At 59.8% G+C, this 23,215-nt stretch overlaps 1 protein-coding gene across 1 annotated transcript; it reads right to left on the minus strand.

Annotated features, from left to right (window-relative positions):
* Nucleotides 1-161: 161 nt before the first annotated feature.
* On the minus strand, nucleotides 162-23,189 carry ENH_00022270 (hypothetical protein, conserved; the record flags this gene model as incomplete). The annotated part of the gene is given in 19 exon segments (XM_013579579.1): nucleotides 162-497; nucleotides 672-2,800; nucleotides 2,957-3,279; nucleotides 3,419-4,329; nucleotides 4,814-4,890; nucleotides 5,076-5,120; nucleotides 5,289-5,769; nucleotides 5,889-6,100; nucleotides 6,736-6,922; nucleotides 7,134-7,436; nucleotides 7,766-8,243; nucleotides 8,408-8,807; nucleotides 9,078-13,305; nucleotides 13,473-15,065; nucleotides 15,360-16,649; nucleotides 16,935-17,804; nucleotides 19,211-19,305; nucleotides 19,882-21,427; nucleotides 21,432-23,189. Coding segments are annotated over 19 exon segments (17,262 nt in total).
* Nucleotides 23,190-23,215: the final 26 nt, after the last annotated feature.

Raw genomic sequence — 23,215 nt, forward strand, 5'->3', positions numbered from 1 at the left:
TCTAGCAGCAGCGGCTGATGCTGCCGCTTCAGGCTCACTGCGGCACCTGCGGCACTCGCAGCTGGAGCAGCGGTGCTACTGCTGCTGGTGCTGCTGCTGTCAGCAGGAAGCATTGCTGCTGCTGCTGGCGAAACAGCAGCAGCAGCTGCCGAAGCCGCTTCCTAACTAAAGAGAGATATGAATACAGCTGAAACGGCAGCCAGCTGCTGCCGCACTGCAGCAGCCGAGGACTGTTGCTCCCTGCTGCTGCTGCTGCTGCTTCCGTCCGGAGCTGCAGCAGCAGCAGCGGCTGCACGTGAAAGAAGACAAACCAGCAGCGACGCCTCAGAAAGTGACGCCGGCTGCAGCAGGGACTCCCCGCTGCTGCTGCTGCTGCTGCTGCTTCGAAGAAGCAGTGCTGCTGCCGAGACAACTGCAGCACTAGCCTCGGAGCCTCTTTGCTGCTGCTGCTGCTGCAGAAGGCATCCACTGCGCAACAGCTCCAGCAACTCCTCTTTCTGCAGAAATGGCAAATAGAAAACAGCTAAAGAAAATCCATCAGGATTAGAACAGCGGCAGCAGCAATGGCAGCAGCAAGAACAGCGTTCTAGTCATACACAAGGCTCGTGAAAGCAGCAGTGGCACCGCAGCAGCAGCAGCAGCAGCAACACCAACAACAACACCAGCCTCACTGCTGATGGCAAAAGTTTGCAAAGGCGCAGAGCTGCTGCTGCTGCCTTTAGCTGCACACCCCACATCCGCAGTCTTGACAGATGCCCCTCGGCTGCTGCCTCTGCTACTGCTGCTGCAGCTGCTGCAGCGTCTGCTGCTCCTGTATCTGCTGCCCTTGCTGCTGCTGCAGCAATGGCCGACATCGAGCACGGCGAGCAGTATGGTTCCTTGCTGCTGCTGCTGCTCCTCGTTGAAACCTCTGCTGTGCCTCTGCTGCATAGGCTGCTGCTGCATCTGCTGTTTCTGTCTGTGCTGCTGCTGCTGCTGCTTGCGCCAGCAGCCAGAAGCACCAAAGGCAGCAGCACCCCCGCCTGCTGCAGCTTCTCCCCAGCGCCTCTTGCAGCAGCACCAACAGCAGCAGCAGTTGCAGCAGCACTGCCTTCCTGAGGCGTCTCCTCCTCCGTTTCTTCAGCCGCTTCAGCAGCAGCAACAGCAGCAACTGCTGCAGCAGCAGCTGCTGCTGCTGCTGCGCTCTGCGGCCGCTCTTCTGTCGCTGCAGCGTCGCCTTCAAGCCGACACAAGTCAAGTGCTGCTGCAGCGATCCTCCCATACAGGTATTTGCTGCTGCTGCTGCGGCCGCAGGTGCCGCTGCTGTGCAGCAGACACAGTAGCACAAACACAGAGCGCAGAGCTGATAGCCAGAGAGTTGGAAGCTTCGTGCTGCTGCTGCTGCTGCTGCAGCAGGCTCCAGCTCGGCAAAGTGGCCTTAAAACCCTTGTGGATTCTTCCTGCAGCAACTGCAGCAGCGGGGCAACCAGCAAGACTTGTTGCTGCTGGTGCTGCCGCGGAGTCATAGCAGCTTTTGGAGGCTGCTGCAACAGCGTGAGAATGCTTGCTGCCGCTGCTGTGTCTAGCAGCAGCAGCAGCAACTTCAAAGTCTCTTCTCTCAGTAGCGAAGCGAAGTGCAGCTGCAGAAGCAGCTGCTGCCACAGCATTCCTGCTGCTGCTGCTGCTGCTTCGGCTGCTTCTGCAGTGGCCCTTTGCAGTGTCTCTATACTGCCCCTTCCTGATACGCTTGCTGCTGCTCTTTCAGTTATTTCTGCTGCTCCGTCGGAAACACAAGAGGCAGCAGCAGCAGGCGCTGAAGCAGCAGCAGCAGTAGCAGCAGCAGCAGCACCAACAGGGGAGAGAGGAAGACAAGGAGGGACGTTATGTGCTGCTCCAGTGTCTTGGCAGCAGCAGCGCTCCTGCGTTTCTCCGCAGCACCAGCAAATTCCGCTGCTGCTGCTGCTGCTGCTGTTGCTGCTGCGCGACTTCAGCAGGCCCCACGGGCTATCTTGCTGCAGCAGCAGCAGCGCAATTCCCTGCCACATGCAGTGCAGCACCTCCTTGTAAACAGCAACAGGCCGCCACTGCTTGTTTTGCTGATGCAGCAGCAGCTGATGCTGCTGCTGCTTCTGGCAATCCGGAGAGTTTCTGCTGCTGCGTGGGGCGAAAGCGTACAGCAAAGCTTGAACAGTGCCAGGTACGTTCCAGTGCTGTGCAGCAGCAGCAGCAGCAGCAGCAGCCTCTGCTTCTGCTTCGCCATCACTACATTTAAGGTGGGCGGAGCCTCTCCTGCTGCTGAGCCGACGCTTGCTGCTGCTGCTGCTGCCGCTGTTGCTGCTTTTGCTTGCAGTGCGCTTCATGTTCTTGCTGCAGCTGCTGCTCAGAGCCAGCGAATCGGAAAGTTTCCTGCGGCGCCACGCCGAGCGCGTTAAGTCTAGCTGCACTTCATCCTGTTGCTGCAGTTGCTGCTGCAGCAGCTGCTGCTGCTGCTGCGGGCTGATCAAGCCAGGTGCGCTGATTGCTCCAGAGGAAGAGGAAGCGCCCGGGAGAAGCCTTCCCACCTCTGCGGCTGCTTCTGCAGCAGCTGCTCCAGCAGCAGCCAGAGGGCTCACAGGGAAGCCACCACAGCGCAGATGGTCAAGTGCTTCTGCTGCAGCAGCTGCGCCGCTGCAGTAAATTGCAGCCGCATCGGCTACGGTTGGGGATTCTTCGCTATGTTGCTGCTGTTGCTGCTGCAGTCGCTGCAGCTGCAGCTGCATTTGCTGGCGTATGGTGTGCAGCAGTTGCAAGAGCACCTCTATGTCTCTTTCCACGCTCCGGCCTGCAAACTCAACAAACACATATATTGATAAAGTTGCTGCACGCTGCTGCTGCAGGCTGCTGCTGCTGCTGCTGTTGCTGCTGCTGTTACGGCCTCGGCTGGCCTGCTGCTCTATGTGCAGCGCTGCGCAGCAGCGGCAGCAGCAGCCTCTCCCACCTGATTTCTGCATATAAAGACGCAGCAGCAACAGATGCGGCTTTGCTGGCAGCAGGAGAGGAAGCTGCTGGTCTGCCAGCAGCACTTCACGCGTTCGCAGTAGCAGCCACGCTGCTGCTGTCCCTGCTGCGGGGGTCTGCTGCCGCAGCAGAAACCGCTGCTGCCGCTGCTCTCCGCAGGCCTCTTCCGGTCCTTCAGCAGGTGCATACATGCTGCTGCAGCTCCAGTTGCCACTGCTGCTGCTGCCGCTGCTGCAGCAACGCGTTAGGCTCGTCAAGCTTGTGCGGCAGTGGTGCAGCAACTGCTGCTGCGCCGCTGATTGCCTGCAGGAGCAGCAGCAGCAGCCGTACACAGGGCGCAAAACATGACAGCACACAAGCATTTTTCTAGGATGAGCTTTTCAGCTGCCGCTGCTGCTCTCGATGCTGCCGCTGCTGCTGCTGCTGCTGCTACTCTGCCTACCTTGTAGCACGACGCCACTGCTGCAGATCCTGCAGCAGCACCTGCTGCTGCCACTGCAGCGCTGCTGTGAGACCCTCCAGTTGCTGCTGTTTTCCTTCTGCGCACATGAGCTGCAACGCCTCGCGGGCAGCCGAGAGTTCAGCAGCAGGTCCTGCAGCAGCAGCTGCTGCTGCGCCTGCGGCCTGCAGCAGCTGGAGCTGCAGCAGCAGCACTCGCTGCAGCTGCTGCAGCTGCTGTTGCTGCGCACTGTTGAAGGCGCTGGGGCAGCTGTTTTGTGTCTGCTGCTGAAGCCACAGTTGCTGCAGCAGTCGCAGGCATGCACGTCCCCCAGAAGGAGCTGCCTGCAGCTTAGAGCCTGCTATTGCTGCTGCTGCTGTTCCTGCTGCTGCAGCTGCTGCAATTGACGCTGCGGCGAACAAGCCACCGCCGACCCACAAGAGTAGCAGCAAAGTGGATGCTTCCTCTGTAGGGAGCGGGCTCTGCTGCGCTGCCACAATCTGCTTCTGCGGCTCCTGCTGCTGCTGTGTGCTTCGCAGCAATGTTGCGAGGAGCTGCGTCGAGTAAAAGCTTATGGCATATGCTTCAGCAGCAGCAGGGCAGCGCTGTTGCCATTGCTGCTGCTGCTGGCCTGCGTGCCTGATGAGGTGCAGCAGCAGCACCATACCAATGCCCGTGCTGCTGACCGTGTACTCCAGCATGGAAGCAACTGTTGTTGCTTCTGTTGCGCCGCCCTCTGCTGCTGCTGCCGCGGCTGCTGCTTCAGGCTGCAGCAAGTCCCACAGCAGTGGCAGCAGAAGCAGCAAGCAGCAGCGCGAGGAAGCCGAAAACATCTCGCAGCTGCAGCCACGTGCTGCTTCTGCTGGACACCTTTCCTGTTTCTGCTGCTGCCATGCATTCCCTCTGCCAGTCTGCTGCAGCAGGCCATTCGCCATAATACTCCTGAGCCAAAGCAAGTCACACAAAACCTCAAAGCTCTTGCTGCTGCCGCTGCTGCTACTTCTGTTGTTTCTAATGATGCTGCTGCTACTTGTGTTGCTACTACTGCTGCTGCTATTTCGTGGGTTGCAACTTCTGCTGGTGCGAGTTTTGCTGCTGCTGCTTCTGCTGCTCCTGCGTCCCTTGCTGTTGCTGCGTTTGCTTTTTCAATTGCTGATGCCGCTCCTCTCTGTTGGCACTGTTCTCTCTGCTGCTGCTTTCGGCTGCTGCTGCTGCTGCTGCTTTCTGCTTGTACTTTTGATCTTGCTACACCTGCTGCTACGTCTGTTGCTGTATTTACTGCTGCCTCTTTTTATGCTGTAGTTCAGCCTGTCGCTGCCCTGTCTGCTGCTGGTGGTACTGCAGCAGCAGTTGCAGCAGCAGCAGCTGCTGCTGCTGCTGTACTGTGTGTCTACGCACCGCACGGCGATGCTGGCAGCGAAGGCCAACGCCTTCAGAAACGCCGCGGCGCCCAGCGCCCGGCCCTCGAGTGGGCTCTGCAGAAAAAGGGCACGACGAGGCTAAAGCCCGTAAGCTTTCAGCAGCAGCAGCAGCAGCAGCAGTAGCAGTAGCAGCAGCAGCAGCTGCTGCTGCTGCAGCAGGCTCTACACGCTGCAGGCAGCATTTCTTGTCCACTAAATCAGCTCCCTAGGCGGCAGCTACTGCGCCCGCAGCAACGCACCGTCTTGCACAGCTCCACGCCAGCCCGCAGTGCAGCAACAACAGCCTGCAGCAGCAGCAGTGACAGCAGCAGCAGCAGCAGTGGTGACACTGAAAGCGCATGCAGGCAACAGAATGGCCCATAACAGCATCGAGAGGTGGCTCCTGCTCGGCTACGTCCTTCTGCGCATTCTGCTGCAGCTGCTGCTGCTGCAGCTTGCTGTACACTGCCCACCTCGCACAAAAGAGGCGACGGTTGCTGCTGCAGTTGCTGCAGCAGCAGCTGAAGCAGTGGCATCAACAAAACCGTATGCTGTTGTTTGCCGCCGCCCCAAATCTGCAGCTGCGCCGCCTCGTGCTGCCTCTGCTGCTGCTGCTGCTGCTGCCATCTGTTGCAGTGGGATCCCAGCAGCGCGAGGCGCTGCTGCAGCACGGCAACAACTCCAACGACGCGCTGGTACAAGGGATTGTCTGCAACAGCTGCTGTTGCTGCTGCTGCATTTGTGGCTGCAACTGACGCTGCTGCGCTGGTACAAGGGATTGTCTGCAACAGCTGCTGTTGCTGCTGCTGCATTTGTGGCTGCAACTGACGCTGCTGCTGAGCTCTCTTCTCCGTGCTGCTGCTGGTTAGCAGCAGCAGAAGGCGTAGCAGCAGCAGAAGGCGCAGCAGAAGCAGAAGGCACAGCAGCAGCTGCGGCCACCGAGTCAACCAAAGCCTGCAAGTGCAGCAGCAGTACCGCAAGCATCAGCGGATTCCGAAGCTGCACTTTCAAAGTTTCTTTTGCTGCTGCTGCTGCCGCGCTCTGTGGGAGAGTCAAATCCAGCAGTAGCTCACCTGCAGCGTTGTTGCGAAGACAGCAGGCGTAGCAGCAACCTGCCGCAGCGCGAAGCTGCTGCTGCCCCAGAACCCTGCTTTGCTGCCTCTGCTGCTGCTGCTGCTGCTGCATCCGTCTTTGAGACGTGCAAGCAGCGAGGCAGCAGGCGACTGCTGCTGTCTGCACATTTGCACGCTCAAAGGCCTCAGGTACAGGCCGCCAACGAACTCATCTGCAGCAGCAGCAGCAGCAGCTACAGTAAGCGATAGGAAGGCAGCAGATTCCAGCAGAACGCCTCAGCAGCAGACAAGCTCAGGGCTGTCTAACCAGCGGGGCGCCTAGCTAGCTAGCTGGAAAGCTAGCTAGCTAGCTAGCTAGCTGGCTAGCTAGCTAGCGAGGCAGCTTTTAGCTGGCTTTTTAGTTCTGACTCCATCTCTTTGCTCTAGCTGGTGCTGTGTTCTGCTGTTGCTGCTGGTGCTGCTGCTCACTCAGCATGTCACTAAATGCCCTCAGCAACTTAAGCGAACCGGAGTCGCTACTTTAGGGTATTTGCGAAAGGAGCTTACGGCCTCAAACTTAGGGTTTAGGGTTTGAAGTTTAGGGTGGGGGGCTTAGGGCTTTTAGCCTAGGGTTTAGAGTTAAGCGTTTAGGGTGTAAAGCTCTGCACTCAAAAGCTAGAGCCTAGGGTTTAGGGTTCAGGGTTTAGGGTTTAAAGCCCGGCATTTAAGGCTAAGAGCCTAGGCTTTAGAGTGTAGGACTTAGGGTTTAGGGTTTGAAGCTGAGGGCTTAGGGCTTAGCGCCTAGGGTTTAGGGTTTAGCGTCCAGACTTAGTTAGGGTTTAAAGGCTTGGGTTTGCTGCGGGCTTACTGGTGCGCAAAGAAGGGTGCTGATAGTGAAAACCGTCGGCAGCTAGAAAACTCTCCAGGCGCCACACAGGCAGCAAAATCCTGCTGCAGTCGATGCTGCTGCTGCTGCTGCTGCTGCTACTGGGTATCTGCGCTGCTGCAGGGCGGCTCATGTCGATGGCAGCCAGGCTGAGAAGCAGCTGGCGCGCCTGAAGCAGCACAAAACAGCAGCAGCAGCAGCAGCAGCAGAAAGCAATGGACAACATTTCATGAAACAACGGTAATGCACCAACGATAGCAGCAACGTGCGGCCTGACAAACACAGCGCCAGCGAAACTCCATCAGAAGCAGCAAGGCAGCAGTAGTAGCAGCAGCAGCAGCAGCAGCAACAGCAAAAGGGTGGTTGCAGCAACTGCGCACTGTCTCCGCATGCACTGCTTCGCGAGCCGATGGACCCCAGACGCATTCTGCGGTGTCAGAACACCCCAGCAGCAAATGCACAAAGCGGCAGAGCTGCTGAGTTGTGCAGGCAGCAGAAGGAGTCCAGCCTGCTGCTGCTGCTGCTGTTGCGGGTCCAGCGGCCGCAGCGTCCTTGCTGCTGCTGCCATCCAGAAGAGACAACTGCAGCAGCCGAAGGCGGCCGCAGGCGCAGCAGTGTCTTTGCTGCGGCAGCAGCTGTAGCAGCAACGCGGGCGTCAGCAGCTGCGCAAGGGCCTTCACTGCCTGCAGCAGCAGCAGTGCAAGAGCTGCTACCCCAGATGCGCTAAGGGCAGCATTGATGTCAAGGCACAGCAGCAGCTGCGCCAGCAGCAGCCGCTGCAGCAACCGATGTGCAGCACGAGGGGCAGCAGCAGATGCATAGGCAGCAGAAACACCAGCAGCAGCCGCACGGAAACAGCGAGAATGGCTGCTGCAGCAGCAGCAGAACGAGCATTGGCAGCGAACGCGGAGCACGCGACAGCAGCAGCGATACACTGCTGAAGCGCACGCAGCAGTCACTGCAGCAGAGAAGTGCAGCAGCAGCAGCAACAGCAGCAGCAGCAGGGCCTTGCCTGCTTGTTTGGGCGATTCCACTCAAGCGAGGTTCCTCTCAGCCAAATCCAGTGGCGGCTATTGTCTGCCTTCTCAACATATACCTCAGCGTCAGTAGCAGGAGCAGCAGGAGCGGCAGCAGCAGCAACAACTGCTGCTGTTCCTGCTGCTGCTCCCTCCGCTGCTGTAGTAGCAGCAGGCAAAGCAGCAGAGAAGCAACAGTCAAGGGTCACTGCAGCAAACTTGCTGCACCGGGGTGCCACGCCAACAAAAGCAGCAAGGATCTCCGCCAGCAGCAAGCGAACCTCTAGGGGCTCCACCGCTGCTGCTGCTGCTGCTGATTTTGCTGCTTCTGCTGTTTCTGCTGCTGCTGCTGCCGTTGCTGCCAGGCGAGGCCCATTGGCGGGACGCGACCCTTGCTGTTGCTCGTCTTTCTGGTGCAGTTGCTGCTGCTGCTTTTGCGGAGTTGTCTCTCCGCGCAGCAGCAGCAACTGCAGCCTGCAGCAATAACATACATAACGGCTCCGCGATTCTGCTATTTTTTGCCGTCTCTGCTGCAGCTGCTGCTGCAGCCGCTGCTGCAGTTGCTGCGCAGAAACCAACGGCATCTCTAAGTAGAGCAGCGAAGCAGAGGCAAGGAATAGGGTCCCAGGTGTACGTACACCAGAAGAGGCACCCCATGGCGCAGCAGTCGCAGCTGCGAAGACTTCTCAGAGCAGAGCAGCAGCAAGCAGCGCAGCAGCAGCTCGATGCAGCTGCCGCAGCAATACACAGTGCCGTTGCTGCTGCTGCTGCTGCTGCTGCTGCTGCTGCTGTGCACCTCTGCCAGCAGGAGCAGCAGGCCCTCAGTCAACGTGTAGCAGCACAAAAGACGCAAACACCGCCACCTTTGCTGCAGCTGGCGCCGTTGCTGCAGTTCAGTAGTGCAGGTTTTCCCATAGCTGGCGAGGCCGTTACTGCTCCTGTTGCCGCTGCTGCTGCTGCTGCTGCTGCCTTTGCTGGGCGACGTCGCAGCGTCGCTGAAGCCCGCAGGCGCCTCCGCTGGCCTCCAGTTGCTGCTGCCTTCGTTGTTGCCGCTGCTGCAGCACAGCTGCTGCTGCTGCTGCTCACCCACGTCGGCGTGGCAGCCACAGCAGCACGTCGGGCAAGCGCAGCATTAGCAACAAGGCAAAAGACTGCAGCAGCACCGCCACCGCATACGCAGCAGCGAAGGCGGGAGCATGAGCAGCAGCAGCAGACTTAGCGCGCAGCAGCATAGATGGACTCCGATAGCCTCAAGCAGAAAAAAGGCCAACAGCAACAGTAGCAGCAGCAGCAGACTTCGCGACCCACCTATTTCCAATGCTGCCCGACGCAAATGTGTCTCCTGCTGCTGCTGCTGCTGCTGTAGACCATGCATTGCTGCGCTGCGTGGAAATGAGGCAGCAAATGCCGACAACGACAGCACCGTGAGCTGCTCGGAGGAATCATCATGCAGCAAATTGCTTAACTGCTTGCTGCTGCAGCTGGCTCGCTGCTCCTCCTGCTGCTGCTGCTTTTGTCCCTGCGGCTGCTGGCCGTGGGCCTCGTCTGCAGCAGAGACATTTGCGGGGGAGCTGCTGCTGTCGGCAGTTGCTGCACTGCTTTTTGTCGCTAGGCCGCTCCTCCTGCTGCAGCTCTTGCTGCAGTTGCTGCTTCTGCTGCAGTTGCTGCTTCTGCTGCTGGGCCTGCTGGTTCCCGAGCTAGCTATGCTGCTCGTGCTCCTTTTGCTGCTCCTAGGAGTGCTCGCAGCGGCTGCTCGCTGCAGGTGCTGCCGCAGCTGCTCCAGCAGCCAATACTTATCGCTCTGCTGCTGCTGCGTCTGCTGCTGCGCGGACTGCTGCTGTTGTTGACTGCTGCACTGAAGCTCCTGCAGCAGCAGCAGCAGCAGCTCTATGGCGCCTGACCAGAGAATCCGCTGCAGCAGTAGTGGGCGTGAGGCTGCTGCTGCTGCCTGTGCTAGACCTAGCAGCAGCAGCACTTGCAGCAGCTGCACTGATTGCAGCAGCAGCTCAGCCGGCAGCAGCCAACGGCTACGAAGGACGGACTTGATTTGCTGCAGCAGTTGCTGCTGCAAGCAGCAGACGCCGCAGCAGCAATCCCCCTCTCCTGCTTCTGGCGCTGCTGCCGTTCCCGCTGCTTCCCGTAAGGGGCTGCCGCTGTAGCTGCAGCGCGCGAAGATGTTCGGAAGCAGCAGCAAAAGCAGCTGCTGAAGGCGCAGCACATGCAACAAATCCAGATCGCTGCATAGCCGCCTTGAGCAGCAAATGGCTTTACTGTGTCCGCTGCTGCTGCTGCTGTTGCTGCTGCTGTTTGCTCCTGGCTGCTGCGTCATTTTCTCAAATTGCACACGGAAGCAACGCAGCAGCTGCAGCAGCAGCACCACGGGGCGCTGCTGCTGCTCCTGCTGCTGCTCCTGCTCCTGCTTCTGCTGCTGCTGCTGCAGCGGTACGCGCCAACATTTGTGCGGCAACTGGGGCGGCCGCTGACGTCGCAGCGGGAGCAGCGCCAGCTCAAGGAGCACTTCCTCTTGCTGCTGCAGGGCCGAGTGACACCACAAGTGCAGCGAAGCTTCATAAGTTGAAGCTGTTGCTGCTGCTGTTGCTGCCGCTGCTGCTGCCGTGTCTGTTTGTGCTGCTGCTGCTGTGTCTGCTTGCGCAACCGCTGCTGTCTCTGACTCTGCTGCTGCCTCTTGAAAGTCATCTGCGACGCCGTCGCTGGCTTGCTGGAGCACTTGCTGCTGGGCCTCACTCAAGAGCTGCTGCTGCTGTATGTGCTGCTGCTGCAGTTGCTGCATCTGCTGCTTTTCTATGTTGTGGTAGGGGCAGAGAGAGCCCCAGGTCCGGCGAGATTTCTCACACTCGTGCTGTTTCTGCTGCTGCTGCTGCTGGTGCTGCTTCAGTTGCTGCAGCAGACGGTCCCACAGGTCCTCAGCCTTGCGCAGCGTGACAGCCACAAAGAGTGTCTCAGCCACCAGCATCAGCGACAACTGTGGCTGCTGCACATGCACTAGAGCACAGCATTGCATGCCAGCCACTTTCGTAGCAGCAGCAGCAGCTGCTGCTGCTGCCGCTGCAGGCATTGCAGCAGCGCTGGCCGTGGAAGCCGCTACTGCAACGCCGTGCGTCTGCTGTCCAGACATCCCCAGCGCTGCTGCAAAGCTGAGCTCTCCGTGCGCCCCCTCGCTGCTGCTGCTGCTGCTTTCCCGCTGCAGCAAGTTGCTGATGGGCTCGCAGAGCTGCTGCAGCATCTGCTGCTGAAGGGTGCTGTTCCAAATGAGCTGGGGCGTCTCAACACTGCCTCCCGCAGCACAGAAGGCGAACAGATTCGCCAGCGCTACAGGCCCGCGCTGCGCACGCGGAGTTGCTGCTGCTGCTGCGGCTGGTTCTAGTTTTACAGGTGTCCCTGCTGCCGTTGCTGCGTCTGGTGCTGCTGCAGCAGACAGCGCCGGAGAAGCCTCGCAGTGCAGCAAACGGACAAGGGGACTCGGCAGAAGCCGGCATAGGAAATGTGTGCCTAAGGCTGATCCGCCACAGCAGCAGCAGCAGCAGCAGCAGGCGTCGCTCTCTTTCTCTTCGCTGCAGCTGCCATTGCAGCAGCAGCAGCTGCTGCTCGGTCTCACCTTAATAGCGTTGAGGGCAGCAGCAACGCCTCGCAGCACTCTGCATGCAGCCACCCGAGCAGCAAGCCCCGAAGATGCGCTGCAGCACGTTGGCCTCGACGCCTGCTTGCTGCTGCTCTCCTTGAGGCTGCATTTTTTCCTGCCGCTGCTGCTAGCAGCACCCAAATCTAGTCTGGAAGCAGCAGCGCAGCAGATTGGCAGGGCTGCCTCTTGTAGAAGCAAAAGGGAGACAGCTGGGTATTGGCGCAGCAGCAGCAGCAGTAGCTTCGATGCTCCGACTGTCAGCCGCTCATGCTGCTGCGACAATAGCAACAGCAGCAGCAGCTGCTGCAGTGTGCCGCGGCTGCAGCACAGCTGGCGAGCAAGCGCTGAGCTGTACGTACACCCCAGAAATAGCACCCGCAATGTGACAGCTGCTTCTGCTGGCGAGATCCTTGCAACGGCAAATTTTGCTTCAGGAGGTACCAGGAGCAAAGGCTGCTGCTGCGGCTGCTGCTGCTGCTGCTGCTCCTGCTGCTCCTGCTGTTGCTGCTGCTGCTCCTCATGATGATGCTGCTGAAGCGGCTCTCCACCATCCAGGGACCCAGCACCCGCTCCGCGCTGCAGCCATTGCCGCTGTAGCAAGGTGCAGCCTGTTTGCTGCTGCTGCAGCTGTTGCTCTAAGTGTTGCTTTTTCGCGATTGGCCGGCCGCACCGAGATGCTGCTGCTGTTGCTGTTGCTGCGGCTGCTGCCGCCGTTGCTTCAACGCTCTTAACGTCGTGAGGGACGTGCGGATCTCTTCTGCCGTTGCTGCGCTTGCTGCGCTTTCCCGTGCCACTGCTGCTGCTGCTGCTGCACACGCTGTGGCTGCGTCTACTGCCTCGGCTGCTAGTCAAACAGTCTGAGTAGTTTGCAGAAATCTTAGTGCTGAGAAGAGATGGCAGCAATAGGGTTTCTTGCTGCTCTTGCTGCTGCTCTAGCTGCTGCTGCTGCTGCTGCGGCTGTGCTCTCAAGGGCGAGAGGCTCGTTCTTTGCACAGCTGAGCGTCGAAGAGTTTTCCTCTTCGCTCTGCTGCGGCTGCTGCTGTCCCGCATGCTTCCGTTGTTGCTGCTGCCCTTGCTGGTCCTCTTTTTGCTGCTGCTCGCTCGGCTGCTGCGTCTGCTGCTGCCTCTGCTGCTGCAGTGACTGGCGCCGCAGTCCCTCCGTGATGCTGCTTGACTGGGAGCCGCCAGATTGTCGCAGTCAGTGCTGCCAATATCCGCGCTCACGTCAGCTTTTGCTGCAGCAGTAGCAGCAGCAGCTGCTTCTGCTGCTGCGGTTGCCCTTGCGGCTGCTGGCTCTGCTGCTGCCTTAGAAACAGGCGGCAGTAGCAGAGCCTCCGTCGCCAACAAGGCACTGGCGCGCCGACTGCTGCTGCTGTCGCTGCTAAGGGCCGCGCCTCGTTGCTGCTGTTGCTCGCAGACCTTGGAGTGGAGCTGCAGCAGCTCCTGTGACACGAACGCGTGCAGCAGCAGCAGCAGCACAGAATGTCCGCCGCACTGTAGCAGCAGCTGCACAAGGCGTTGCCGTTGCAGCTGCTGCTGCTGCCTGCCTGCAGCAAGCAGCAGCAGCAACACGTTCAGGGCAAGGCAGCGAGCCGCTGGTAGCAGCCCGCCGCCCTGGTGCAGCAGAGCCACTGCGATCTCAATTCCTTCTAAGTAGACCCCTTGTGGTGCTGCTGCTCCTGCTGCTGCTGCTCCTGCCGCTGCTGCTGCTGGCGCCGCTGGGGGTAACACAGAAAACCAGTCGCTCAGCAAATGTGCGTCTTGGCTGCTCATGTTGCTGGCCAGCTGCAGCGCCTGTGGGTAGCACTGCAGCAGCCGCTGCCACAGCAGCAGCAGCAGCGGCAAGGGAGCAGCAGCCGGCGCTGCAGAGTGCAGCAGCACCTGCTGCATGACAGCCTGCGGAAAGCGGCAGATGCAGTGGGAGAATACGCTTGCAGCAGCAGCACCAGCAGCGGAAATCGCAGCAGCATTAGCAGGAGATGCAGCAGACGCAGCAGCAAGGGCAGCAGCAGTGCAGCCGCACAACGAATGGCAGCTGCAAGGCAGCAGCAGCATAATCCTACTCTGCACATCGCCGGAGGGTCCGTAACAATTGTTGCTGCTGCAGCGTGCTGCAGAAGCAGCAGTTCCTCCCCACCGCGCTGCAAAACAGAGCACGCTGCTCCTTCCGCAAGGCGAGCAGCTGCAGCGGCTGCAGCTGCCGCAGCAGCTGCAGCAGCCCGATCAGCCGGCTTTGCTGCTGTGGCTGGCTCTTCGCTCACTAGTTCGAAGCTGGCCAAGCTGCTGCTCCCCTTGTTCCTGCTGCTGCTGCTGCCATGGCTGCAGCCAGTGTTGCCGCCTCCATGCTTGCGCACAGGATGCAGGTCTAGCAGCTCCCACTCCCAGGCATCGGCGGCGCTGCTGCTGCTGCTCCTGCTGCCAGTTAAGGCAGCAGCAGAAGCTGCGCGGCGTCTTCTTTGCATGCGCTGCAGCAGCGACAGGCGACGCACAAGCTGCAACAGCTCAGCAGGTCGCAAGAGCGCTCTGCAGCCACCCCACCCCTGCTGCTGCTGCTGTTGCTGCTGCTGCTCGTCACCGAGTCCTCGAGGCACCCTCAGAAATATCTGGTACTGTGGAATCTGTTGTTGCTGTTGCTGTCGTTCTGGCTTCTGCTGCTGCTGCACGTGCAGCAGCAGCAAAGAACCCCAGTCCTCCTGCTGCAGCTCCGCGTATAGCCCACCGCAAAGGCCTCGAAAGAGCAGCAGATCCTCCCACTGCTGCTGCAGCAGCAGTAACAAAGCCGCGGTGTATTTGCTGCTGTCGCTGCAGTCCTGCTGCTGCGGCTGCCAAAGGGCTTGCTGCAGCGCAGAGGCAAAGAGTCGCCACTTCAGGGGAGGCTCCCAGCTGCTGCAGGGAGACAGCAGCTTCTCGCCTTTGCTGCTGCTGTTGCATTCCCATCCCAGCGTTGTATCTCCTTTTGCTGCTGAGGACGTAGACAGCTGCATCCTAACAATCGGGCAGACAGCGCCGTCGCTGCTGCTGCTGTTGCTGCTGCTGCTGCGGAAGCGCCACGACGCTGCAGTAGAGGAGTGCTGCAGCTGCAGCAGGGCAGGAGGAGGGAGCACTTGAAGCAGCACTAGCAAGTCTCGGGCATCACTGCCGTTGCTGCTGCTGCTGCTGCTGCTGCTGTAACTATTGTAGGTGCTTCCCTCGCTGCTGTTGCTTGCAGGTTCTACTCCCCCACAAAGCAGCGCCAGAACACTCAACAGCAGCGCCCCTTCTGCTTGCTGCTGCTGCTGCTGCTGCTGCTGATGCTGTTCCGTGCTCACTGGCAGCAAGCTACTGTCGCCAGCAACAGCGTAAACAGCAGCAAAGCAGTCACAAGCAGCAACGAAGTTGCTGGGCTCTCCTGATGCCTCGCTTCCCTTCCGCGGCGCTTGCTGCTGCTCCTGCCGAAGCTGGTGCTGTAGTCGCTGCTGCTGCTGCTGCTGCAGTGCTGAGCTGCGCTCGACTTTGGGGCGGCTCACAGTCTGCTGCTGCTCCGCAGGCGGTTGCAGTAGCAGCAACAGCCGCAGCAGCAGTGGCAACACCATACCCACGCGAATAGCAACAGCAGCAATTTGGCGTCTGAGGGGGGCAGACGAATGCAGTAGCAGCAGCTGCAGCAGCAGCAGAGCCTGCAGCCAAACCACAGGCTCACATGCTGCTGCAGAGGCTACTGTCACATTCGTAGGCAGCCCACTGCTGCTGCTACTCCTGTCTTCAATGCAGCAGCAGCTGCTGCTCCTGGAATCTCTGCAGTTGCTGAAGCAATAGACGCGCGCTGGAAATGCCAGCAACAACAGCAACTGCAGCAGCACTAACGCCTCCGATTGCAGCGACGTATGCCGCCATCTGAACAGCAGGTACAACAGCAGCAGCAGCAGTAGCAGCAGCGACGGAAACAAAGGCAACAACAGCAAGGAATTTACCTTGTGTCTGCAGCTAGCTGTAGGGTGCTGCGTTAAGTCAAGCAGCAGACCCACACTGCTGCTGCTGCTGCATGCAGAGACAGCCCGCAGCAGAAGAGAGATGGGACTGTGCTGCTTCTCGCCCAGGCAGCAGCAGCACAGCTGCAGCAGCGCACAGACAACTTCAGCATCAGCAGCAGCCAGCAGATCACGGGGAGGCGTCAAGAGGCCGTTGGCAGCAGCAGTGTCCGCAGAAGCAGGACCAGCAGCAGCAGCAGCAACAGCAGTAGCAGCAGCAACAGCTGCTGCTTCTGAACGAGGTTGCTGGCTTGCTGCCGTGGGGCCTCCTCTGCTTTGCGGGCCAAACCGCTCATCGCTGTTTGGCGCTTCTGCTGCCGCTGCTGCTGCTGCTGCTGTGGGAGCTGCTGCTACTGTTGATGTGGGTGCTGCTGCTGCTGTCGTTGCTGCTGCCGATACGCACATATTTTCCGTGGCGGAGCCGTGAGAAAGAGGACGTGGAAGGTCGCTGCTGGTGCTGCTGCTACCGCTGCTGCTGCTGCTGTTGCTGCTGCTGCTGCTGCTGCTGCTCGCCCGTGTTGATGCCCACAGAGGAGACGAGCATAGACCTGCGAGGGGAACGCCAATGTACAGCAAAGATCGGGGGACATCAACAGTTGCTGCTGCTGCCGTTGCTGCTGTGGCTGCTGCTGCTTCTGCTGCCGCTGAAGCGCTGCACCGCGAGTGCGCAGCAGTGCAGCTGGCGAATTTCCCTTCTTGCCACTTTCTCTGCTGCTGCTGCTCCTGCTGCTGCTCCTCCTCCTCCTGCAGCAAACGCAACTGGTGCTGCTGCAGGTGGCGGCAGAAGAGCAGCAACTCTAACAGCAAATCTTGGCTGATCCATCTCTCTCTCCAGGCCACTGAGAGCGCATGCATCTTCGCTTGCTGCCGCCTCTCCTTACGTGTAAGCTGCTGCTGCTGCTGCTGCTCCTCGTGCTTGAACACGCTCCAGCCAAGCTGCAGCGCCAAGGCAGTCAGCGCTCTGACGAGTGCGAGCTGTTGCACATACAGCCGTAGCAACGCATGCTGCGGCTGCTGCTGCTGCTGCTGCTGCTGCCGAGGCTCTTCTGCACGGGTTTCTTCCTCTGGTGCGTCGGACGCATCTGTTGCTGGTCCCGCAGCAGCAGCAGCAGTAGGTGCTGCTGCTGCTGCTGCAGGTGCCGTACCCATGGCGCAACGCATGCGACGCGCGCCTTGCAGCAGCTGCTGCAGAAAAGCTCGAAGGGGAGAACCATCCGGCAGCAGCGCTAGTTGCTGCAGCCACAGCGGCAGCAGAAACAGCAGCAGCAACAGCAGCAGTAGCCAATGCCGCAGAACCGTTTGAAACGCAAGCAACAGCAGTAACGGAGAATCACGCACATTAGCAGCAGCAGCACAAGCAACAGCAACAACTGCCGCCCGTTCTGCTGCTGATCATCCGAAGGCGCGTTTTGAAAGGCAGCAGCAAGAGCAGCAGCAGCAGCAAAAGCATCAGCAGCAGCAGAAGTAGCACGGGCTTGCCTTAAAGAGTGCATGCGACTTCAGTAGCTGCGCCGCCACCTGCAGCAGCAGCAAAGTGTCAACCTGCCAGTTCTCAAATGCTGCTGCTGCGGCTTCCGCTGCTGCAGCTGCTGCAGCTGCTGCAGCTGCTGCTTGCTCTGAAGCATCCGCAGCATCTGAGGAAGAGCTGCGGTGAGCCCGCTCTGGAAGAACGCCGACTGCGCGAGTCGGTGGGACGCCGTGCCGCTGCTGCTGCTGCTGCTGTTCCTGTTGCTGCTGCTGCAGTGCCCCCAGAAAGTCGTCTAGCAGCAAAGAGGCCTCATCCACAAGTTGCCATCCCTTTTGCCACAGGCTGTCTGTACACCTCACGTCCGCCCTGCAGCACCCCACAAAAGCGGCGGCCAGAAGCTCCGGTGCAGCAGCAGCAGAAAGAGCAGCAGCAGTAGCAGCAGCAGTGGCAGCAGCTGCAGGAGCCCGAGCAGCACTGAAGGCAGCAGGCGCCGCAGCAGCAAGACATACCAGCTGCAGGGAGTCTCCTTTGCAAAGTGCTGCAGCAGAGACACGGCAACGCAACGCCACTGCTGCTGCTGCTGCTGCTGCGGGATATCTGCTGACAGCAGCAGCAGCGACGCTTGCAGTTGTTTCTCCTCCGACGATACGTTTGCCCCCATGGGCCTCGCCGTGTAGGGATGCTGTCGCTGTTGCTGCAGCTGCAGCACTTGCAGTTGCAGCAGCTGCTGCTACCGCGACTGATGCTGCGGTTGCAGTCGTGCCAGCTGCTGCTGCTGCTGTTGCTGCTGCGGCTGCAGTAGCGGCAGCTGCTGCTGCTGCTGCTACAGCTGCTGCTGCCGCCACCGCTTGAAACGCTGTGCTCCCCCTTCCCGGATCTGCAGCAGCTTCTCTTCCTTCCGCTCTGTTACGCTGCAGCTCCTACTGCGGCGGTGCTGCGGATTCTGTCTAAAGTGTACAGACACCGCAGTGGGACGCCCGCTTACGATGCTATCGCTGGTGCTGCTGCTGCTGCTGTTGCTGCTGTTTCCGTCGCTGTTGTCACTCGCCACGTACCCTTGGCCAAGCCCTTCTTGGATCTGGTCTGCTTTCCTGTTCGAGACACGTGCGGTTTCAGCCGAGCCCTGGTCTCCCGCTGCTACTGCTGCTGCTGCTGCTCTTGCTGCTGCTGCTGCTTGCGTTGCTGCAGCTGCACAGACCCATCATCTGTCAGCAGGACACCCTACGGAACCATTACAGTGCGTTGTTTACAGAAGATCCCCGCCTGAGGAAGCCCCTAGTGGCTGTGAGTTTATTGCTACCACTGCTGCTGCAGTGGCGGCGTGAGCTGCTCTAGCCCCAGCACTGCGAGCAGTAGCCTTGGCTGCCCTTCAGCTGCAGAAGATTCAAAGTAAGGAGAGTTGTTTTGTCTAAAGGAAACCCTAAACTACATTAATAATTCAGTAATGAGCAGCAGCTGCTGCTGCCGCGTGACAAGCAGCAGCTCCCCCTGCAGCCGACGGCTGCCTCTCTTCTGCTACTGGTCTGTCTCAGCGTTTCACAGCCCTCTCCACCCCCACGCCTGTTTCATTTGTCTTTATTAGCTGCTGCATCTCTAATTGGCAGCAGCAGGCGCTGTGTGGGCCCACCTGCAGCACAGGGTTAAGGGCTGCCCCATGTCTGCTGCACGGACTTGAGAGCCTGCAGCCTCCCCAGCGCTTCAGCGCAGCAGCTGCTGCTGCCTGGGGCTCTTCTTTCCCTCAGAGCCCTCAGTAAGAAGGGCTAGGTCTTATGCGCTGCTGCTGGCTCGCTAGTTAAGGCTTTTGCCCAAGGGAGCTGCAGTAAAGGCCGGCTATTGAATTGTCGCTAGTCATGGCTGCAGCAACAGCAGCAGCAGCAGAATAAGAATAAGCGGAAGCAGCGGATGCTGCTGCTGCTGAGCCTATTAATCAGCGCCAGCAGCAGCAGTGGCTGCTGCCGCAGCTTAATATGCCCTGCTAGCTTATGCGTGGGAAGCGGGGCGGTAGGCGCTAGAGCTGCTGGCCGTATCTAAGGCCCAGTGCACATCTGCTGCTCGCACTCCGCCTGCTGATGCTGCTGGTTTTGCTGCTGGTACTGCTGGTGCTGGTGTCGCTGCTGCTGCTGCTGCTGCTGCTGGTGTTGCTGCTGTTACTGCTGCCGCTGGTATTGCCGCTGCTACTGCTGCTACTGTTGATATGTTTGCACTTACTGTGTCATGCGCCTCTGCGGCTGCAGCAAATCAGAGTCTGCTTCATATCTAGTTTTGCTGCTGCTGAGTTTTAGTGGTGCTGCTGCTGCTGACTTGCAGCGCAGCCCGCAGCAGCAACTGCACCTGCATCTGTGGGGTGCCTAGCCTCCACTGAGGAGCGTCGCGTGAGTCTTGCTGCAGCAGAAGCAGCAGCTGCTGCTCCTGCTGCTCTGGCTGCGGGTGAAACAACAGCAGCAGCAGCAGCAGCAGCACTGGCGGCGGAGCTAAAGTAGCTGCGTGCGCGCGCTCTCTTTCTGCAGTATACGGACACCTGGTACTGCAGCTGCTAGGCTTGTTAAGAATAAAGGAGCAAAGACAGAATCATAGGAACTGCTGTTAAATTGAACAGCAAATGCTAAGCGTTACCTGCTGCGGGTTGGCCGCAGTAGCTGCTGCTGCAGCAGCTACGAAGACAAAGCTGCAGCTGCCGCAGCAGCATCAGCTACAGAGGCTGAGCTGCTGCCGCAGCAGCAGCGACAGCCACAAAGCCGCAGCAGCTGCTGCTGCAGCTGCAGCTAAAGGGTCGCGTCGCCTCTTGCACCCATCTTGGGAGCAGGGGCAGCTGGCTCCCTTTACGGAACCTGCTGCAGCAGACGCCAGCCTTCTGCTGCAGCAGAGCTGCTGCAGCAGAGCTGCTGCAGCAGAAGGCCTAGGCGCACTACGTCCAGCCCCAGTCTCGCTGCTGCATGCGCTGATTGTGCTGTTGCTGTTGCTGCTGCACCGGCAGCAGCGTTGAGGTTCTATGCGGGCTTCTCAGGCTGCGCTGCTGCTGCTGCTGCTGCTGCTGCTGAGCTTGTTGCAGCTCAGGCCCTGCATGGGTTCTTCGCGGTATGACGTGCAAGCGTTGTTGTTGCTGCTGCTGCTGCACAGCAGAAGAAGTTCCTGATGTTTGCAAATATGGATTATGAGGTGTGCCTGGACCTCGCTGCGGTTGCTCCAGCAGCAGCTGTTGCTGCAGCGGCATCTGCTGCTGCAGCTGCTGCTGCTGCTGCACTTTCTGGCCCCTCCCTGGAGCTATCAGTGACGTTTCTGGCTTGGCTATTGATTGCTGCGGTTGCTGCTTCCACTGCAGCAGCAGCTGCTGCTGCTGCTGCTGCGGCTGCTGCGCCTGAATGTCGCCTCTCCACACAGGTGGTGAGCGAAGACTTTGAAAAGAGCCAGAGGCGCCGCGGAGGCCTTTGGGCTGCGGCTGCGCAACTATATGTGCAGGCTGCAGCTGCAGCTGCAGCTGCTGCTGCTGCTGCCGCTGCTGCTGCTGTTCGTACCTCGGGGAAGGAAGGGGCCTGGGTCTTGCTATCCTGCTATGCTGCGGCGTCTCTCGTTGCTGCAGAGCTGCTGCTGCTGCTGCTGCCGTTGGCGCGGCTGCTGCGGAAGCTGCACTGCGGAGTGTCTGCTGCCCTCCCTGAGTCGCTTTGCTGTTGCTTGGCTTTATAACGTGCTTCAGAGGCTGTCCCGGTGGCTCCGCGTAAAGCTGCTGCTGCGGTTGCTGCTGCAGCTGCTCCCGCCCCTTCTGCTGCTGTTCAGAAGGCCTGCTCCCCTGGAGCGACAGCCGCGAATTCCTGTGTGCTGCTGCTGCTGCTGGCGAACGCTCAGCGACAGCGCCTGCTGCACGAACAGGACTGCCAGCTGAAATGGGCCGGCCGCCGGCAGCAGCAGCAGCAGCAGCAGCAGCACTAGGAGCAGGAAGTGAGCTCCTGCTTGGCTTCTGCCTCCGAACGGAAGCAGGACGGAAGCCTGAGAAGTCAGCTGAGGAATGCCTGTGCTGCTGTAGCAGCTGTTGCTGCTGCTGCCGCTGCGGGGGCAACGCAGTGTCGCTGCAGGGACGAGTTAGCTGCCGGTGGCTAGCAGGCAACAGCGGCGTCTCGCGGTCTTTTTTTAACAGCTGCTGCTGCAACAGCTGCTGCTGCTGCGGTTTCTGCTGCTGCTGCTGCTGCTGCTGGGGGGGCCTCCTGGGACTACTTTCTTCAGCTCGTCTCACCCTAGCTGCTGCTGCCTCGCCCCAGCTAGGACTGCCTCGCTGCTGTTGCTGCGTCATGCAATTGCGTGTGCCTTGTCCCCCCTGTTGCTGCTGCCGTTGCTGCTGTGGATGCTGCTGTTGCTGTTGTAACTGCTGCTGTAGCAAAGCAGCGACACGCTGCTCCTGCAGTTCTCTAAGCCCCTCTCCTGACGCTGTAGCAACCCAGTTAACTTCCCCCTGCGATAGCTGCTGCGGTTGCTGTTGCTGCTGCTGCTGCTGCGAGTCCAAATGTATTCTGGAGCCTCCGTGTAGCTTCCGGAGCTGCAGCAACAGGGGAGTGCTAGCGCCTGCATCGGGTGAAGCACCAGACATCGTTTGTTGCATCGTCTGCTGGCGCTGCGTCTGCTGCTGCTGCTGCTGCGGCTGCTGCTGTTGCCGCTGCTGCTGGTACAAAGAGTACTGGACAGCGCTGCCGCTGCCCGAATGTGCCAGAGGCAGCCGTTGATGACCACTGGTGCAGCTGCTGCTGCTGTTGTTGACACCCGCAAAGCTCTGTGCGACGGTGCTGAGCTGTGCGTACAGCTGCTGCTGCTCGTGCTGCTGCTGCTGCTGCTGCTGCTGCAGCTGTGACAGCGTGAAGAACTGCTGCATGGGGTGCCCAACTGTAGCCGTTTCCCTCCACTCTCCTTCTGACCACGCAATGCTTCCAACCTGCCCTGAAGAAAAGCTTCTTAGCGGGGCCGCTGCTGCTGCTGCTGCTGCTGCTGCAGAGTCTTGGGTTTGGATTGCTAGCGTTTGGGCTCCCTCTACCTCCCCGAGTCTTGCACTGGACTGCAGTGACAGCATCGTCTGCTGCTGCTGCTGCGGTAGCAAACGCGCACTTGCTGCTGCTGCTGCAGCAGAGGAGCCCCCGCGAGAGCGGCAGCGCCACTCTCCCTCGGAAAAGGATCTGCTGGGAGCGGGTCAGGCTGCTGCGTCTCTGCACTCCATCAGCAGCAGCAGCAGCAGCGGCATAGGGGTACTCGAGAGACCTCGAGGTGTACAGAACAGCAGCAGCGTCGCCAGCAGCAGCAGCTGACAATGTCATTTCTGTCTGAGTCTGCTGCTGCACGGTTTGGCTCTGCTGACGCTGAGGCGCCTGCGGAGACCCTTCTTGCCCCTGCTGCTGTTGCTGCTGTTGCTGCTGTTGCTGCTGTTGCTGCTGGTGCTGCTGTTGCTGCTGCTGCAGCGATCTGCGCAGCGGCTGCCGTTTAGCTGGAGTTGACGGGGTTCTGCTTTTTCTTCCTGGCTGCAGCTGTTGAGTGCGCTCGAGCAGCTGCTGCAGTTGCAGATTCTGCTGCTGCTGCTGTTGTTGTTGTTGTTGTTGCTGCTGCTGCAACTGCTGCTGCAACGCCAGAAGCATTTGTTGGTGCTTTTGTTCCTGCTGGCGCAACTCAAACAGCTCCTGCTGGTGCATCTGCAGGAGCTGCTCGTGCGTACTTGTTCCTCGCTGCTGTTGCTGTTCCTGCTGTTGTTGCTGTTGCTGCTGTTGCTGCTGCGGTTGTTGCTGTTGCTGCTGCTGCAGCGGAAGTTCCGCAGTTTCTGGGCTCGCCTTGGCCCCCGCAGCAGCTGAAGATCGCTGATTAGTTGCACTGTCCTGTTTTTGTGGCAGTTGCTCTTCTTGCTGCTGCTGCAGCCTTTCCTGCTGCTGCTGCCTTTCCTGCTGTTGCTGCTGCTTCTGCTCATGTTTCCGACTAATGCTGTTGGCTGAGAGAGTTTCCGCATTTGCCTCGGGTCCTATTGTCGTATGGGAAAGCTGGGGAGCCGCTTGCTGCTGCTGCTGGAGTTGCTGCTGCTGCTCCTCCTGTCTTTGCTGCTGTTTCTGGAGCTGCTGCTGCTGCAGCCTCTGCAGCACCTCCCGTTCGTGCTGAAGCTGCAGCTGCTGCTTCCATGGGCGACCCGGTGTCTTTCCCCGAGTGCTGGTACTGCTGCTGCTGCTGCTGTTGCTGTTACTTCTGTTTGGCCAGCTGTAGGCTCGGGCGAGCATCTCCCGCTGCTGTTGCTGCTGCAGGAGTTCCTGCTGCTGCTGCAGCTGCTGCCGCAAGAGACGCATTTCCGTCATTTGCTTGGCTCTTCCATGCAACCTGA

This window comes from Eimeria necatrix, genomic scaffold (assembly GCF_000499385.1).
Source record: "Eimeria necatrix Houghton genomic scaffold, Enh_scaff178, whole genome shotgun sequence".
NCBI lineage: Eukaryota > Apicomplexa > Conoidasida > Eucoccidiorida > Eimeriidae > Eimeria > Eimeria necatrix.